At 37.1% G+C, this 18,297-nt stretch overlaps 2 protein-coding genes across 6 annotated transcripts; both read left to right on the top strand.

The window, feature by feature from the left end:
• The first annotated feature begins 8,901 nt into the window (after positions 1-8,901).
• LOC126789146 (proton pump-interactor 1) lies at positions 8,902-14,266 on the top strand. 3 transcript variants are annotated; one of them, XM_050515233.1, is made up of 8 exons: positions 8,902-8,975; positions 9,785-10,186; positions 11,304-11,492; positions 11,611-11,796; positions 11,903-12,097; positions 12,839-12,937; positions 13,021-13,524; positions 13,615-14,266. In XM_050515233.1, the coding sequence occupies exons 2-8, from the start codon at positions 9,821-9,823 to the stop codon at positions 13,921-13,923; spliced, it is 1,848 nt and encodes a 615-aa protein (XP_050371190.1). In that variant the 5' UTR covers positions 8,902-8,975; positions 9,785-9,820; the 3' UTR covers positions 13,924-14,266. The 3 variants fall into 3 exon arrangements, with proteins under 3 accessions (XP_050371190.1, XP_050371188.1, XP_050371189.1); XM_050515231.1 differs by lacking the exon at positions 8,902-8,975 and adding an exon at positions 9,014-9,202; XM_050515232.1 differs by lacking the exon at positions 8,902-8,975 and adding an exon at positions 9,225-9,359.
• A 496-nt stretch (positions 14,267-14,762) lies between these two features.
• LOC126789144 (cysteine-rich receptor-like protein kinase 29) lies at positions 14,763-17,876 on the top strand. Of its 3 annotated transcripts, XM_050515226.1 has the most exons (7): positions 14,763-15,851; positions 15,954-16,082; positions 16,158-16,285; positions 16,398-16,608; positions 16,739-16,976; positions 17,066-17,219; positions 17,311-17,876. In XM_050515226.1, exons 1-7 carry the CDS (start codon positions 14,993-14,995, stop codon positions 17,650-17,652), a joined length of 2,061 nt encoding a protein of 686 aa, XP_050371183.1. In that variant the 5' UTR covers positions 14,763-14,992; the 3' UTR covers positions 17,653-17,876. The 3 variants fall into 3 exon arrangements, with proteins under 3 accessions (XP_050371183.1, XP_050371186.1, XP_050371184.1); XM_050515229.1 differs by lacking the exon at positions 14,763-15,851 and having other exon boundaries at positions 16,158-16,262; XM_050515227.1 differs by lacking the exon at positions 14,763-15,851 and having other exon boundaries at positions 16,403-16,608.
• Positions 17,877-18,297: the final 421 nt, after the last annotated feature.

The raw sequence follows: 18,297 nt of genomic DNA, 5'->3' as shown, positions 1-18,297 counted from the left end.
GATTGATGTGTATGCGACAACTTGAGGGAGAATGTTAGCTCAACAACTTTTTGACTTATGAACATATTGTATTTATGTAATTGTAGTAATTGATTTTTGTGTTCAGTGTTCATATTAAATATGTCTATAATGTATGATATGTACTTGAGAGAGAGAGAGAGAGAGAGAGAGAGAGAGAGAGAGAGAGAGAGAGAGAGAGAGAGAGAGAGAGAGAGAGAGAGAGAGAGAGAGAGAGTGTGTGTGTGTCTAAATCAAGAAAAACAATTAGGAAGGAGTTTGGTCGCCAGGGAGGACGCCGGCAGTGTATAGGCGGCGGATACTCGAGGACGGAAGAGATGGGGAGAGAGGAGAGAGGGAGACCCTTTCTAATGAGTAATGAGGACCTAATTAATTAGTGAGGACTTCGTTGAAGATTTTCAATGTAATAAAAGAATGGTCATGATCTTAAAGAACAAAATAAAGATGAATACACTTAAATCAAACCCACCCCTCAGCCCATCTGTCCTCGTCTCCGTCAACATTGCTTGCCGTGCATCCCGTGCATCCCGTGCTCTTCTTGTCATAACCATCTCCTTCGTCTTCCCAGCCTTACCATTCCACTTCGATTTTATCAATATATCATAACTAAAATAAAAGACACCACCAATGACCATGAAATTTTCTTAGTTGAAGTTGGAATTCACAAGGATCTGTTTCTTTCCAATAACCATTCAATATCTCATTCCTAGAATTCAAATCTAGCAAAAGGCATGAATTGGGCAAATTGAATCCCAATTAATTTTCCTCACCGTCTCCATCGTTTTGTAAACACTATAATTCATTGAAATCATGAAGAATAACCCAGTTATGTACAGGTTTACCATGTAGCAAACATGGTTTCAAACTTTCAATAAAACTCAAACTCGACTAAGACCAACGAACATAACTTTTGCAGCGGGGTGAATTAATTAAAATAAAAATTTAAGAAATGAACTGATTTTAAATATAAAATTTAAGAGAATAAATTGAAATTAATTTTAATTTTTTTTCTCAGTATCATATTTGGCAAAGGCAAGTTTGTTTGCCTTGGGATCTTTCTAGTACGTATAACGATCACATGTGAAATATGGTTGTTGGATGCCATTTTCCTTGATGCAAGATAAAGAAAAATTACCTTGCCTCCAAAAGAATCTTCACCAAAAGAAAAAACAGATCAAGCCCTAGAGAACAAAAAAAACATAAGCCCTAGAGAACGCACCATCTTGGCAGCGTCGTCGGACAAGTTAAAGTGAACTTAGCTAGTGCCTTGGGGTGGTTGTCCGTCGAATAAACTCAATTAAGGTGAAGGTATTGAGATTGCGCTGTCGATGTCTAATCCAATAAGGTGAGATTGCAATAGAGCGGTTTGATCTTGATGTCTTGTTCGATTTGGGGTCATTCGTACTCCCCATGGGAGGGAGGCGGTCAGACGGAGTTGCCATCGCCGGGTGGTCTAAAAAGAATCTCTGTGCGATCATATTGGTGCAGTGAATTGATCTCCCACGGTGCACGTTGTATCTTCCTGTCGCATATCAGCAATGAGTCACAATCAACAACCTTGCCTATTGATTTGCAATAAGTGGCTTATGTGCCTAGAGTTGCTGGTAACTAGGCCCTACCCTTGGTAGTAAATTTTATGGTTTTTGATTTACTTTGATTTTTACTTAAGTTGTGCCTTAGGCACTTAGCAAGTCTCTCCTTAGTAAGTCTCTAATTCAGTTGCGGGTCAGGTTTCGTATTTTTGTGCGCGCTCAATTTGTCTTATCTATTTTAGGTAGGCAACAACTTCCTTTTTTCGTCCAATGTCAGTTGCTACCTAGTGGTAGCGTGAAGTTAAGTATGGTCAATTTATTTTTATGGTGTATTTGGAGAGCTAAATTTTAAGACTTGTGATATGTAAGTCTGTTACATGTCAAGTGATATTTCCAATTTTATGTTATAGTTTTCCTTAAGTAAAGAGTCGACATTATGATAATACTCTTTCCTAGTTGGTGTTTATTAAAGTATATAGACGTATATTGTAAACTTCTCATTATTATTTCGGGAATCTTTTAAGATATATGTTAAATCTAATCAGAACATTGACTTTTAAGTGTCTCCTAGTATTCGACTGTTTTCACTTTTCAGTATTGAATTAAGAACAACCGTACGTACTAGTTATGCATTCAAAAAAGAAAAGAAGAATCTTAATCTTGTAAAAATTTAGCAACCAATCCCACTCAAGGAACAAAATCTCCCCGATATTTCCGATATATCCTCCGATATCTCCCTTTTTCAAAAAAACGATATATCTTAGGGGTAAATATCTTATTTTTTTCCCGTATCTGCGATATTTCTCTGATAACATAAAATATCTGCAATATTTCTCTGATATTTACGATATATCCAATATATCTTCGATATTTTAGAGAAATATTTGAAAATTTTCACTTAAAAAAATTTATCTCAATTTGAGGATGTCTCGGGCTCTCCTTGACCTGGAGTTTTTGATTAATTAATCACCTCAAGCCTCGAGTGATATAAAAAATAAGACTAGAAGAGTAGTCCTTCAATCGGCTTATTTTATTTTTTCGTAAAAGATATCAAGATGAGCAGTGAAAGTTCAAGTCTTAACTCTTAAAATGCAAGCCATATCAGTGACCAGTGCTCTCCTTGACCATGAGGGAATCCAAAATAAAGGGTTATAACGTAGTCTCACACTCTCATAAAGGTCATAAGAGAATATCAAGAATTTTAGTAACAAGTGTTCTCCTCGAGGAATATAGAAAGAGTAGTAATCTTTATCTCCTTGACGCACTATTGGGAAAAGTAAAAAAAACATGAGTCACATTGTAGTCTTTGTCTCATAGAAGTTCCCTCATACCTTCATAGATTGTTAGCAACCCGTGAACCCATCATGGAAGGATGATAATACTGAAATTTGACATGCGTATTTTAGCACAAATGGCTTCCTCTTCTGTTTGTGAAAGAAAGTGGAGTACTTTTGCTCTTATTCATACAAAGTAAAGGAACCGTCTTGCATATCAGAAGTTGGAAAAACTCGTATACTACTACTATAACATGAAGTTACGACTACGGGATAAACGAGCAAAAGATAATGTGATCAATGAAAACAACGATATTGATCTACTTCATGTTGCTAGTGAACCACTTCATTATGACATTGATCCTCTTCATGATTGGATTATGCATGCACACCTTGATAATGAAAATGACTACCCTCCTCCACATGTCGTAGAAAAGGCAACTGATTTTAGAATTGATGTAAACAAGGTATTATCTGATAAAGTTGGAGACTCGAGAGATGATTCTGATAATGCTAGTGTGTGGGGCGGTGTAGCAACTCCGGATAGTTCAGATAATGATGATGATGGTGGTGGTGGTGGTGGTATTGGTGATGGTAGTGGTGGAAGTCGACAAGGTGGTGGAGATACAAGGTTTGAAAATGAACAATTTTATGTAGGTGGAGAATTTGAGCAGTTTACTTGTGAAAGTAATTTTGATTATGCTACCCAAGATGAGAATCATGGATCTAGAGCAGGCGGTCCTGGTGCGCAACAGAAAAATAGGTGCATGAGGAGGATAAGAGGAGTCATTGATGATCAAAATATTCCATCTGATGTTAGTTCAGTTGCCTTAAGTTTTTGATTATATCAGTTTAGGCACATAACACAGTGGGATGTCAAACGAATCACATGAAGTCAACTATCAACCTGGTCATCCTATTTACAATTATGGTCAGTTCGGAGACGTTTATGATCAATTATCGAGTTTGGTTCATCTTTATTATCCCATTCTCGGAGAAACTGTTAGTAGCTCAAAAGAGATATATGACTATCATGTTAACCATTACAATTCGTACTATATGGCTCGTATGTCTTAGGCAAAGTATTGTAGTTTTGTTGACCAACGTGCATCTTTTCAAGCACCTAGAGCTTCTTTTGGGTACTAGATAAAATTAATAATTGTATTTTGTTTGTATGTAATTCAATAAGAAATATATAATTTTGAAAGATGAACGATATTTTTTTCCAATATCCCCGATATATCTCCGATATCTCTGATATCTCCCTTTTTCAAAAAAACGATATATCCCCCGATACCGATATTTGAACCTTGATCCCACTCACTTATGACATGGAATTGAATCAATTTGCCCACTTTTCAGCCCTAACCTATTGTAGCATATCTATTCTTCGGCCTGACTATTATTGTTATAGCCTTTAGCATCAACTTGAGAATTTAGGCCTCCTGTTACTTGGGCCATAAAACAAGTTCAAACAGAGAACAAAGAAGGAAAATGCAAGAGAAACAAGTTCACTTGGGTTTAGTCACTGATGGTAAAAATAATGTGACGATAAGAGCAAGTGAACTAGTTATTGATGGTAGACAACTTCACTTATTCTGTTTTTACCCTCTGATGTAAATACAGTGCTGGTTGCCTTCAGAACTGAGCAAACTTTACTCTTGTATAATATTGACTAGTTTTAGAAGCAATTGAAAGTAACACGAAGATTTCTAAATCAAGAAACACTTGTCAAGAAGTTCTCGATTGTAATTTTGGGCATTCAGAAATCTGAAATAACATCAAGAGGAGTCCATCATATTAGTGATATGATTAAATTAGTTCTCGATTGTACTTAACAAAATCCAGTAGTGTAAACCTTGAGAACATGAACTAATGCAACGAAATTAATCCGTTAGAATTCACTAACGGCAGTCCTGAATCCACAAGACTAGGGTTTCTCGAATCCACGAGAAGTTCTGGAATCCACCAGGAATATTGAGATAATTCAAAAGTTTTATAATATGAAAGATATCTCAATACAAAGAAAGATGATGCTTATATATGCATCAATAACCTAAACAAAATCAAAGTCATAACTAACATTGAAACCTAAAGAATTCAAATTAAAAAGGAAATAAAGAAACCTAAATAATAGAGTTTTAAAAGAAAAATAAAACTAGCCTAAAATACTAAAAGCCGAATCGGAACAGTGAAACGTAATTATTTGGCTTAAATTTGATGGGACTCACTAAAGTGAGTCTTGTAGATCTCGTCGTTCCCATTCCAGAAACGTATTATGCGTCTCAAATAGACATTTGGCCAAGATCTGCTGAAATCTGATTCACAAATTAAAATCTGTAATTTCGTACGAGCAACCCGAAAAGTCCAAAAAATCATCTTCTTAAATATTTCAGCAGCTAGTTGCCTTAAAACGCGCGAATTACTTATTTTCAAATTATTTTTCTTGATTGTTTGTCACTTCCTTACCTTTATATTTTTCTGATTTAATTTAACTCATCCTTGTCTTGCATTATGAACCCAGAATCTTCAGAGAAAATAACCAAAAATAGCAATAAGGACATTAGTGAAGCCAATGCCTCTATGGGCACGTTTGTTACGGGGGATTAGCTGGGATTGGACTCCATAGTCCAAAAAGTTAGTCTGAAACCCATGTTTGGGAAAACACGGGATTAGGTTAAATGAGACTAGCTAGTCCCCGCTTCTCTAATTTCCGGGACTATGGAGAGGCGCCGATTTTGGGGGGACTGTAGAAGCCCTCGCCTCCTCTCGCTTCCTTTCGAGACTTCGACTTTCGTCACCGAGTCGACTGCAGCTTCGCCGACCCACGAACCCAGCGACTTCGCACCTCCGTCTGACGCAAACTCTTCTTCTTCTTTCTCTCTTTCTTCTCATTTTCTCCCATCACCACTGCCCATCAAATCTCTCACCGTCACCCATCAAGTCCATCACCGCCGCCCTATCAAGCCACGCTGCCGCCGACGGGATTTCAGTGTCGCTGTCGCAGCGTGCTCAACATGAGCAAAGCTGATTTGGGGCTATGAGTTTTTGATCAATTTCACGGTGGGTGTTTGGTTTGGTGTTTGAAAGTTCTGGGTTTGGGTGATTAAAGGAGTTTAGATGGAATTGTTGATCGATCGATCGAGTTTACAAAAAAAAAATTGGATTATGTTCATAATTCTAGAAATTTGGATTCTGTTCAAGTTGAATGGAATTTGGGAGAAATTGGTTGTGAGCAAGAAAAACTGATGCAGAAGAAGAGGAGAGAAGGACGATGAATAGGGATTAATGGGTATGTGGACTGGTCGAGCAAATTTGTAGAAGATTGAGCCAATATGATTCTATGATTCAATAAAATTGTATCCGACTCCTTTTTGTTTTTGGGTTCGTGTATTTCTTCCCTTTTTCCTTTCCCATAATTGTGTTTCATCAGCATCAACTCCTCTTTCTTTATGGGTTTTGTTTCTAGAGTGGTGTTAATGGTTATCATAGTCAAGTTGCTCCCAAACATGGGTTTGGCTTATTGTAGAATAAGCTTGGTTTGAGGAGAGCTGGACACGGGTAGAAATTAAGCCTAACTACCATAGTCCCTTGTACCAAACGTGCCCTATGTGTCCTGCCCTACACCCCGAATGTGACCCTTAACCCCCATTTTCCGATTTTGCCCCAACAAAAAACTGAATCCCATTGATGATCTCTTACCCCAAAACAGCAATAAAACCATTAAAGCCCAAAAGTCAGACTTCCACACCTACACACGTGTAGATCTGGTAGATCTCTGAAGTAAGCATTGAAGAAGGCAGGGGCAGTTCCGTAGTTTCAACTCCATCCACATCTGATTTCTTAGATTCGCTTCTTTGTTTTCTCGTGAACGTCGACCAAACGTGGCGAGACTAAAGCGCGTCCTAAAACACGTGTTTTATAAGTCGTCGTTGACAGTACATTACAGAACACCAAACGTAGCCTTAAACCCGTAACTGCCTGGACTCTTCGCTCACGCAGTCACGCCACAGATGCTCACGAGCCTCTCAATGCTACGTCGTTTTGGTGTCTTCGTTGTGCGTATCGAAATTCACCACTGTGGGGTAAAAATTGACATCGTGTTTGGCTCCCAAACTTTGGTATCTTAAAGGAGCCTAAATCGAACCCCTTCTTTCTTTCTTTTTTCTTTGAAAAAAAAAGGCAGTACAAAGTTAGTACTGCGAGCAGAAATGGTACCAAATTCCTAGTCTCCTAATTAGAGAAGGGGCCTAATTAAAGTAAAAACTTGGATATCCAACACGTATGCTTCGATATTCTCATACCAAATCTCATCTAATCCACTCCAATTAGCAACATGTGTTTAAAATACACAATATTTGCTGTTTTTAACGGACTTGAAATCAAATCATTTAAGCACATTTTTGTCCTTGTACTTTTCATTACAAGTAGAGTTTAAAATACACACACAATAATTTGAAAAAATCGAGTATTCTTAAATGAAACGATAGTGTTCCATTAGCTCCTAGAATACTAGCAACCGCACTCATTTACTACCCTCACATTTCATATCTTAATCTCACATATAAAACATGCAAGGTTAAGCCATTGAATTATCACTCAACTACATGGTGGTTATGATCAATATGGCGAAATCGGGCCGGCTCCAAGACAAAATCTTTTTCAATAAAACAAACCAATATCTTGCATTTTCAAACTTTAATACAAATCGCAAGTTCAATCTTTATGATAATTCCAATACTATACCTTCAACAATATCATCATTTCGAAAGATAAAATCAGTTTAACTTAATATATGACATCCAATAATAATGTATTACAAAATAGTGATGGCACAAATTTAACGAAACATGTCACATATTTATTAACTCGTAAAGATACAGATTTTCTATCCACATGGAAAGTTGTCATGCCCTGTAAGAATAAATGTAGCCTACTATGAAACTTAGTATCTTATACTCCAAAAAATGGTGATATCCTAATCCTACATTTGACTTGTGGGCACATTTACTAACTTTAAATGAAACTTTTCATGAATGAGAGATGAAATAAAATTGTATATGGAGATTTCAATTCCATTGAGTTGTTTACTTACAATATGGAATCAAATCAGAAACATAATGAATTATGATTTATGTTGTTTATTTACCGTAAGAAATCAGAACTAAAACCAATTTAATTACTAAAATATCCATATATAAATGAAACACATTTCTTTAACTTACCATATCGTAAGAACTTATACCTTTCGATCCTGATTGAACATACGACTTTATTCATATTGTTATTTACTTTCCTTTTGATACATTTTGCTAGCTAGTGCTTTTCATAATCTCATGGTATCAACTACATGTCACATATATATATCATATAATATATATATATATATAAATCTTCTCTAATTTTTACTAGAAAATATTGTCACTAACTTTGAGTCTCATGGAATATTTATGTTGTTTGCTTTTAAGTCTTAACAATAACATATATATAGAGTTGGACAATTATGAGATATTGAAATTAAATGAGAGTAGTTTTGGTAAGAAAAATTGATATCCAAATTTTGATATTATACTCACCTCCCCCCTTGGTATCAAGTTAATGGGTTTGTCACGAATCGATTCATGATTAAAAGGTGAGACCCATATTAATTTCAATTTTTTCATGTATTAGTGAATAATGAAATTTACTCATTACGTATTTAATTCTTTTATTATCAATTTCATTCAAAGTTAGTTAACGTGTCATGAATCTATAAAAAAAGAAGCATCTCTATCTTAATCCTTAAAACAGAATCAAATCCATGACCCTTAAATATCAGAAAAGCAAAATCACCCGATTAATATTTTCATCATGGAAAAAGAGAAAAACAAAGAAAGAGAAACCAATATTCATTTCCATTTATCAGAGCAAGCTTTTATAACCGTCGGGGGCAATAGAAACGTCATACAAACAGTCCAAGAATCTTTACTGAATGTAGAAACCGAACCAAACTTCTTCTGCTTCACCTGAAATGTCTCCATCTCAGTCCCTCTAAATAAAAACCCACATAGTAAATTTAGCCGGTCACTCATTTCTCTCTATCTCTTGGAAATAGGAACAGCAAACAAGAAGAAGAAGAAGAAGAAGAAAAAAAGAGAGACTTTGAAACAGGGTAGGAAGGGTCTCTCTGTTTTTGAGAGAAAGGAATTATATATATATATTTTATATTATTTGCGTTTGCTATATAAATAAAAGGAAAACAGATCTCGACCATAATTCTGGGTTTTGCGAAACTCGGATTTGGGGCCCTTTTTCTTCTTCTTTTGGTACAAAAAGGGATATCCTTTGTCTCTGAGGGTTCATTCTCTCTTTTACTGCTGCAGTCTGTTTCTGTTCCTGGTAATAATCCACTTGTTTCACCATTGTTGTTTCAGTTTTCACTTTTGGATGTTGTTTTGGTTGGTGGGTTGATCAAGATCGTTTTTTGATGATTTGATTGTGTCAAAGATCAAATCTTTGGAGTTTGGCTGGGTTTGTTTGACTGGATTGTTGAATGGTAATGTGATCTTTGGTGAAAGATTGTCGGATTTAGATGTCTGTGTGGATGTTTGAGTTGGTCAAATGGTGTGAATTAGCTCTAGTTATGTATCTGTTCTTGAATTTTGCAATCTGGGTCGATCTTGTTTTGGTGTTTGAATGATCTATGAAGTGTTTACAGCTCTAAATTGCAGGTAGCTGTTGGGTTTTAATCCATAGTTTTAGTCTTTCGTTCTCAGTGATCAATTTTATGAGTTTCTGATTTATGTGTTTTCTTCTTTTCTTGGTGTAGATTTATGATCAATTCAAATGGCATTTCTAGATTAAACCTGTGATCCTTAATTAGAGTCCCTGTTGGAATAAGCTTGATTTGGACTGCTCTATGTACAGTATCATTTTCATTGTTTACCTTGACGTAAATCATTTGACCATTTGTCTCATCAGGACTTTGGTCTGTAAGGCTGTTCGTTGGGGGAAGACATGGGGGTTGAAGATTTGGGATTTGAGCAGGTCCAAGGACCAGTGGGTACTGTTAGTGAAGGAGAGAATTCCACCAAGGAAAATGGGAAACTGGAAGAGGGGTCGGGCCATAAGGAGCCTATAAAATTTGGATCACATGTCGATGAAATGGTCAAAAAGGAAGGGAATGGGGTTGCAGTGTCAAACTTCCCTAAAGATGCAGTTGAAGAGTGGCCTGCCGCTAAGCAGGTTCATACTTTCTATTTTGTCAGGCACCGGACATATGATGATCCTAAGTTAAAAGCCAAAATTGAGCAGGCTAATGTAGAAGTTCAGAAGAAGAATCAGGCTCGATCTCGAGTTCTGGAAGCACTGAATGCAAAGAGGGTGAGTATAAGTCCATTGCTCTTATTAATGAGAGTGCAGTTTTGAACGCAACTCATTTTGTTTGTTTTTACATCATTGATTCCTTACAGTATTATATGTGGATATATGGCATTAATAAATTGAAACAGAGGCTCTGATCTTCTGTTACAGATATATGATAATTTTGCAGGAACTATCAAAGATACACTGCTATGCTAATCCTATATATACCACTTTATGCTAATAATAATCTGACCATTGCTACTGGAATATGATAATTTTGCAGGAATTCATTTCTATGCTAAGCCTATGTTTACTACTTCTTGCTAATAATCTACACTAATATTTGAAAGTTTAGTAAAAAAGAAGGATTCAAACAGTGTTATCTCATGCATAATCACAAGTTGAATCAGTTTTTTTTTTCAAATGGAAGACCATCTATGAACCCCAAGAGAGACGAAACCAAAGATGATTAACAAGTTGATAGGAAAAGTTGTGGAAGCTTTTAGATCTAGCTACCTAGCTAATTAAAAACATATAGAGGATACTTTCTTGTTTCAACAATTGGTCCTCATAAGTCATAACTGGCTTTTTGGTAAGTTACTGACACTGCAGTTGTAAGTTCTTCAACACATGAGTAAACAGGTTGTCAAAGTAATAGACACGTGGTTAGCTAAGTACGAATTTCAGGAATAGGAACTTGATCATCAACTGTGGAAAGATCACTCGGTGAAGAATGCGTGTGTGTGTGTGTGTGTTTGAGTGATATTATACATCAGTAAATTTGTGCCAAGGAGTTTGATTTTTATTTTTTGTAAATTAAATGGCTTACACAATGTTTTAGTAAAGCAGGGATAGCTTACAATGTTACACCTTCACAGCATGTTCTTGCTGATAATAGTTTTTGATTATTGTTCTGGAAATTGATTGCCATCATGATAATGAATATTATTACTGACAATGAAAATTTATGCAATGAAATAAAAGAAGACAATATTTGATGTTTATGGGTACGATGAAGTTTGCCTTTATATCATTGTTTGGTTTTATAAGTTCACATCAAACCGAGTATTATTGTCTGAGAATCAAGAAGAGCAAACTTCTAATTCACTGCTCTCTTTCTATCTCCTTCCTTCAGTCTGAGAGATCTGAGTTAATAGAGCAGATCAAGGCTCTGAGATCTGACAATCAGCAAATTAGAAAAATTGCTGATGAGAAGTTTAAGGAGATTGAGCCTTTACAGAAGGATCTTAAAAAGCTCCGCACTGCTGATCATGCTAATCGCAATAGTGGTTTGTGTTCATCTGAGGAAGAGCTTGATGCTCGGGTATGTTTTATTACAAAGCTTTTTTTATCTCCAAATTCATCTGGTAATTGTTCACTTGTGAATAACTACTTGCCTTGTACAATATATTAGTCTCTAATATTAGACTGTGCTGGAACAGATCAAAGGCTTGCAGTATGTCATACAACATGAGAGCATTCCTTTATCTGAGGAGAAGAAAATCCTTAAGGAGATCAAACAACTTGAAAACACACGTGGAGAAGTCATTTCTAATGCTCTTCTACGAGCCAAGTTGCATGAATCAATGGTTCATATAGACAAATTGGCCCTTCAAGACCAGGTTAAAGTAAGTAGACTTTTAACATTTGCATCTATTTGAACAATCTTGTGATTTCTTTAAGGACTTACTTTATATAGTATGCCTAATAACTCTCATAATCATCTGATTGTAGATTATAGGTAATGATTTGGATGGAGTTAAGAAAGAGCAACAAGCAGTTAGGTCCAAAATTCAGCAACTTGATGATGCAATCAAGGCTGTAGATAAGCAAATTTCATCAATACGGGATGAGCTGAAGATCGTAACTGATAAGAGGGATGAAGCACAACAGAGCATTTATACATTTAGGCAGCAGCTTGATCAACAAGTGAGTGAACATGATTTTTCTGCAACCTCTCTCTCTCTCTCTCTCTCTCTCTCTCTCTCTCTCTCATTTTCATCCTTATTTATTGTACTCTTGGGCTGTTCTTTTTCGTTTTTTTTTTCAATTCATTTTCTAGTTTAAGCTTTAGTTCAATTTTTCATCCTTACTTTAAGCAATGGTTTCTAGTTTCTCATCTTGCAACTCAGCTTCTCATTGATTCACCTTGAATATAAACTAATGAACTTGGAAGTATCTTTTGGTGTCTATTTGAACCCCTTAATCACTCTGGTCTCATGTAGCACCATATTGGTGCACATAAGCATTTACTCAAGGAGCCTGTACTGGGATGGGCAGTGGGCTCATCTCCAAGATTTAGACTCCTTTACATTAGTGAAGAACTTTGGTCTGGTGGTATATAACTTCTGATGTGGACAGTTGTGCAATATAAAATCCCTAAAACTGTGTGAAGGATCCTCTAATTACGCTATGACTATGTTTTCAGTTCTCTCCTGTCATGTCTAAGGTTTCCTATATTTATGCACCATGTGTAAATACATTATCAATAATAATTGAGTTTGTTGTAGTGAATCTTGTTTGGATACATGTTAGTTATGTGTTTGTGTTAACCTATTCTTCTATCAGTTGTTCTCAGGGTAACATTCTTACATGAAGGGCGGAAGAAAGGCTATATTTTATTTTGAGTGTAATTCTCATTCTTACAATTAATTTTCGACTGATTTGCAGAATGCCTCCTTTTACCTAAGCCGTAATATCTTGAACAAAGCAAGAGGTTTGGCCATCAAGAATGATGTTAAAGCGCTTGAAGAGCTTTGTTATGCAGAGGTTTGTTGAACAAGTACTCAGTATAAATCTTCACTGACTGTTAATTGTAGTAGGTTATTCTAAGGGTTTGACATGTTTGGCAGGTGGAGAAATTTATGTCTCAGTGGAATAGTAAAAAGGATTTTAGGGATGATTATGAGAAAAGAATTTTGTCGTCCCTTGATAGTCGACAACTTAGTAGGGATGGACGCATAAGAAACCCAGATGAGAAGCCATTGGTGGTTCATGAAGTGGTGGCCCCCCTAGTAGTAGAGTCTGCAACAAAAGCTAATACAAAACAAGTCAAGGAAGATGGTAAATCTGCTGCATTAGATAGTTTGCCTGTGCAGAAGGTTCAGAAAGAAGCCAAAAGTAAACCAGTGGTTCCAAAGTCTACTGTAGACGATGACGAAGAGATCTATGGGCTTGAGAAGCCGAAAAGTACACCAAAAGAAAGTAAAGTTGATGAAGCAAAGCTGAAGGAGATGAAACGAGAAGAGGAAATTGCTAAAGCTAAGCAGGCCATGGAAAGGAAGAAGAAAAAGGCAGAGAAAGCTGCAGCTAAAGCTGAAATTAGAGCGCAGAAAGAAGCTGAAAAGAAGCTTAAGGTAGTTATTTATTTGTTTTCTTTTTATTCTTTTTTAATTTTTTTTTGGTGTGGTCTGTTACTGAGTTACTGACTTACATTTCGAACTTAGGAGCGTGAAAAGAAGGCAAAGAAGAAAGCTACGTCGGCAACTGAAATCAATCCTGATGAGGCAACAGAGCCAATTGCTGAAGTTTCGGAACCAGAAAAGGTAAACGAGAATGTTGAAGTTCCGGTCCCTGCTAAGGAGAAGGTGCAAAAGGAAAAAATTATCAGGAATAGGGGTCGCCCAAGAGGTCCAGACTCACTTCCAAAAGCCATGCTCAAGCGGAAGAAGAGTACTAATTATTGGGTATGGGCTGCTCCTGCAGTTTTGTTAGTTCTGGTGTTTCTAGCGCTCGGTTACTACTATCTTCTGTGAGGAAGTAAAAACAGGAACTGAGGTAGAGGAAGTGTTGAGAACTAAAGCTTTCTACGTCGTGAGCTTGCAAGTGAAGGAGTCTATCTTTTAGTTAAGTTTTCCTGTTCTTTACATCCTGTGTGCAAGGATGGACCCGGAACTCATAATGTTGATGGTAGGCTGGTAGCTCAGTCCAAACTCCAAAGTATCTTTCAGTGGAGGAGACTTTTCTTTTTGTAAGGTTTTATGTAATTTCAAATTTTGACTTTCGTTTCCCCTTACAGTTAATCTCAAACGCAACTGTGATCTTACAGAACTTAACATTATCCTTTTCTCCTTATACAATTTACCATTCCGAAAACTAGATCAATACGAGTGCTTGGAGATGTATGCACCAAACTAGCTTCTAGCACTAAGGCACTCATCTATATGCATGAAATTCATTTCAAATGAAATTGTAGAACTGGGCACTGCTATCTGCAAAATTTTCTTGGATAGGCAACCGAGATGTACATAGTCAATTTGTACATGGTCAATTTGTTTGGTTATATCTCACAGCTAGGGACTGGAAGCGTTGATACCTAACATTCGAAAGTCCTGTACAGAATCAATTTGTTTGGTTATAGTGGGATTTGTCAATGGACTTGGTCAATACTGCATCACAAACCATCTGAACCACATAATGCAGGACTTGAGACTAATAAACAGTCGAGGACTAAAGGCAGGGCTGAGATAGACTGGAAGCTAGCAAACCAATGGAAGTGCTGTACATGGTCAATTTGTTTGGTTATATCTCACAGCTAGGGACTGGAAGCTTTGATACCTAACATTCGAAAGTCCTGTACAGAATCAATTTGTTTGGTTATAGTGGGATTTGTCAATGGACTTGGTCAGTACTGCATCACAAACCATCTGAACCACATAATGCAGGACTTGAGACTAATAAACAGTCGAGGACTAAAGGCAGGCTGAGATAGACTTTTCGTTTCTCTATAATGGAGTGTCTGGTTGATTATGCTAAGCTAGCTAGTATCTGAAGCTCAAGAACAATTACAGAATAAGTGAACTAGTTTCGTGTAGGGAAATAGACATGGGATCCTCAAGATGGCTGCTTCTTTTCTTCTTCGTTCCCATAACCTTACACCAACTTGATGCTCAACCGATAATCAAAGGTGACGTCACATGCACATCGGCAGCTGAAGTGTGCTGGAGCTGTGCCGGTAACGGAAGTTACACAAATGGCAGCATCTACCAACAAAACCTCATCAGCCTCCTCTCCTCATTTTCCAATAATTCACAAGACCAAGCCAACTATGCCTTTCACAACTCTTCTCTCGGACAAGGCTCCAACAAAGTGAATGCCATTGCACTGTGCAGAGGAGACCTCGGAGTCGAAGACTGTAACACCTGCCTCAGTGACTCCACCCAGAATCTCTTACAGAGCTGTACAGATAAAAGGGAAGCAATCTTATGGGCGGAGCCTTGCATGGTAAGGTACTCTCCAGACTTGATATTTGGTATTGAGGATGAGAACCCTTATGTATATCTGCCGAGCCCCAACAGCGCCATAAATCCGGAAGCGTTCAAGCTGGTGCTTGACCCCTTGTTGGAAATCTTGATTGAAAGAGCTTCTTCAGGGGATTCTCTTAAGAAATATGCAGCAGGTCATGCAGTTGTTAAGGGTTACGAAACGATATATGCACATGCTCACTGCACTCCAGACTTAGACAACGTCATTTGCAGTGATTGCCTTAAGAATTGCACATCTGCTCTTCCATCATGTTGCAGTGGGAAGTCAGGAGCAAGAGTTCTTAAACCAAGTTGTAATATTAGGTTTGAGTACGGTCTTTTCTACAGGTCTGCAGCCGATTCAGAAGTCAATATTTCAGCTGCAGCTCCTCCAGTTACTCCATCAACCCCACCTCCACCTCCACCTCCACGAAAGCAGGGTACACATATAATCTTAATTATCTAAGAAACAAGTGAATCCATGATCATACTGGTAATCAGACAATACAGAAGGTAACTAACCCCCTTCTGATTTTCTGCAGAAGAGAAGAGTACGACAAAAAAAATCACCATCATCATCATTGTGGTTGGGGTTGCCTCTGTCATTATACTCGGTGGCATTGGCACATGCATTATCTTAAGAGTCAGCAAGCCAAGGGTAAAACGTGTCGGTAAGTGGAATTGTTCTCTAGCTAGTGTTCGGAGAATCTTGTTGCTTATTTTTACTAAATTTAGTCCTTTTTCAGATGATACTTCTGTAGAAATTAGCCTCGTGGAATCGTTACAAAATGACTTTTTAGATATAAGAACTGCGACCGATGACTTTTCTGAAGAAAATAAGATTGGACAAGGTGGGTTTGGAGCTGTTTATAAGGTAATTGCAATTGTGCTTTTGCTAATCTGTTAACCTCTCAAGTAGTGAAAGAAGATTTGGAGAAATAATTGGTTTCTCTAATCGTTTTTTCTTTTCATAAACTTACCATCAGGGTAGGCTGCATAACGGACAATGTGTTGCTGTGAAAAGACTCTCGAAGAGTTCTCAACAGGGTGATCGTGAATTTAAAAATGAAGTCGTATTGCTTGCTCAACTTCAACACCGGAACTTAGTAAGGCTCTTGGGATTTTGCTTGACACAGGAGGAAAGACTGCTCATTTACGAATATATACCGAATAAAAGTCTTGATCACTTCATTTTTGGTATGGCATCCTCATCAGTATATATATTTCATTGTTATTATTTCTAAATATACGGTAGATAACAGTGGCATTTTTACACATGAAGCAACCAATGCAGACATTATATTAATTCTGACAAAATTGTTTTCAGAACCAACCGGTCACGGACATTTGGATTGGGAAACACGTTATAAAATCATAGGAGGAATTGTTCGTGGTCTTCTTTACCTCCATGAAGACTCTCGACTGCGAATTATTCACCGTGATCTCAAAACTGGCAACATTTTGTTGGATGAAGATATGAATGCTAAAATTTCAGATTTCGGTATGGCAAGGTTGTTTAACATGGATCAAACTCAAGGAGATACAAAGACAATCGTTGGGACCTAGTAAGCATCCTTTGCACTCTAACTAACAATTTTCATGCGCTTCTAAGAACTAAAATAATTGCATTTCTAATATGGATGTAATCATACAGTGGATACATGGCACCTGAATATGCAAGTCACGGACACTTTTCTGTCAAGTCGGATGTTTTCAGTTTCGGTGTCTTACTTCTTGAAATAATTACTGGCAAGAAGATTGGTGGTAGTTTTAGGAATGGTGAAGTTGAAGACGACCTTTTAAGCTATGTGAGTAAAAAGTTGCATAAATTACTAGCTTCTCTATTTCTCCATGTAGCCTTCAACTAAGTTGCATACTTGTTTCTTAAATTTTCTATAGGCCTGGAGAAATTGGAGGGATGATACAATTGCAAATATCATAGATCCCTTGTTAACAACTGGCTCTAAATATGAGATTATCAGATGCATCCACATCGGTTTGTTATGCGTCCAAGAAAATCTGAATGACAGACCAACCATGGCTTCAGTTGTTACCATACTCAACAGCCATTCTCTCGCACTCTCAGTACCTACACGACCTCCATGTTATTGGCACCATGACACTGGCTCAGACACATCAGAATCAGGACTCAAACTCACAGAGACGTCTGTTAAGTCCGAAAAATCTGAGAGTGTGTCAAGAAATGTGATTTCAGATATTACAGTGCTAGAACCACGCTAGACGCTCAAGCATATATTTGTAATTTAATCACTGTCATTAGTAAAAACCGTTGTATGTTTAATTAAGGGAACGTTTGAGCTTGATGCTATTTCCATCAAGATCAAGTGCTGTGGGAAAGTCTGTGTATGTATCAGCTGAGATTGAGGTTAAATTTTAGAGATTGATGTTCATTAATCTTATGTGGTCTTGTCTGTTATATACAAAAAACGACCGATTTAAATATTCTTGATGCCGGTGTTCTGGTATTTTTTTTTTGGTTCTAATGTGAAATTTTCTATAACAGTAAGAAAAAATAAGAACTGAAAGTTACTGGTTGTCTGGTTCTTCGGTAACCAGCTACGTTTTCTTGTTTATTGTACTGCTTAATAGTTCCATCTCTGCAACCTGTTTCTGTTTTTTTTCTTTGTTGTTTTGTTTCCCTTGTATTCTCTAACTCTTCCGTGTTGGATATGAGAGATTCCACATATAAGAAGTGACAAATAAAATAAAGCTTATAAGTGAGTGGATAATACACAATTGTACCGAGGTCTTTTGTGATTAAAACCCAACACATGTGAGGTGGTTAAGTTGGGACAATATCGGTACAGTTGGTTCACGGGTTACGTTTGTCGTTGTTTAACATGGTATCAGAGCGGGTCCCTCTCC

Source organism: Argentina anserina, chromosome 3 (genome assembly GCF_933775445.1).
Source record: "Argentina anserina chromosome 3, drPotAnse1.1, whole genome shotgun sequence".
Classification (NCBI taxonomy): Eukaryota; Viridiplantae; Streptophyta; class Magnoliopsida; order Rosales; family Rosaceae; genus Argentina; species Argentina anserina.
This window is presented reverse-complemented; position numbering and strand designations above follow the sequence as displayed.

Bases quoted from the DNA above. Each gene is read 5' to 3' on its own strand.
- LOC126789144 (XM_050515226.1), top strand. From the start codon at position 14,993: ATGGGATCCTCAAGATGGCTGCTTCTTTTCTTCTTCGTTCCCATAACC. The intron at 15,852-15,953 runs GTACACATATAA...GATTTTCTGCAG, and splicing joins TCCACCTCCACGAAAGCAGG to AAGAGAAGAGTACGACAAAA. The intron at 17,220-17,310 runs GTGAGTAAAAAG...AATTTTCTATAG, and splicing joins AAGACGACCTTTTAAGCTAT to GCCTGGAGAAATTGGAGGGA.
- LOC126789146 (XM_050515233.1), top strand. From the start codon at position 9,821: ATGGGGGTTGAAGATTTGGGATTTGAGCAGGTCCAAGGACCAGTGGGT. The intron at 10,187-11,303 runs GTGAGTATAAGT...TCCTTCCTTCAG, and splicing joins AAGCACTGAATGCAAAGAGG to TCTGAGAGATCTGAGTTAAT. The intron at 13,525-13,614 runs GTAGTTATTTAT...TTTCGAACTTAG, and splicing joins AAGCTGAAAAGAAGCTTAAG to GAGCGTGAAAAGAAGGCAAA.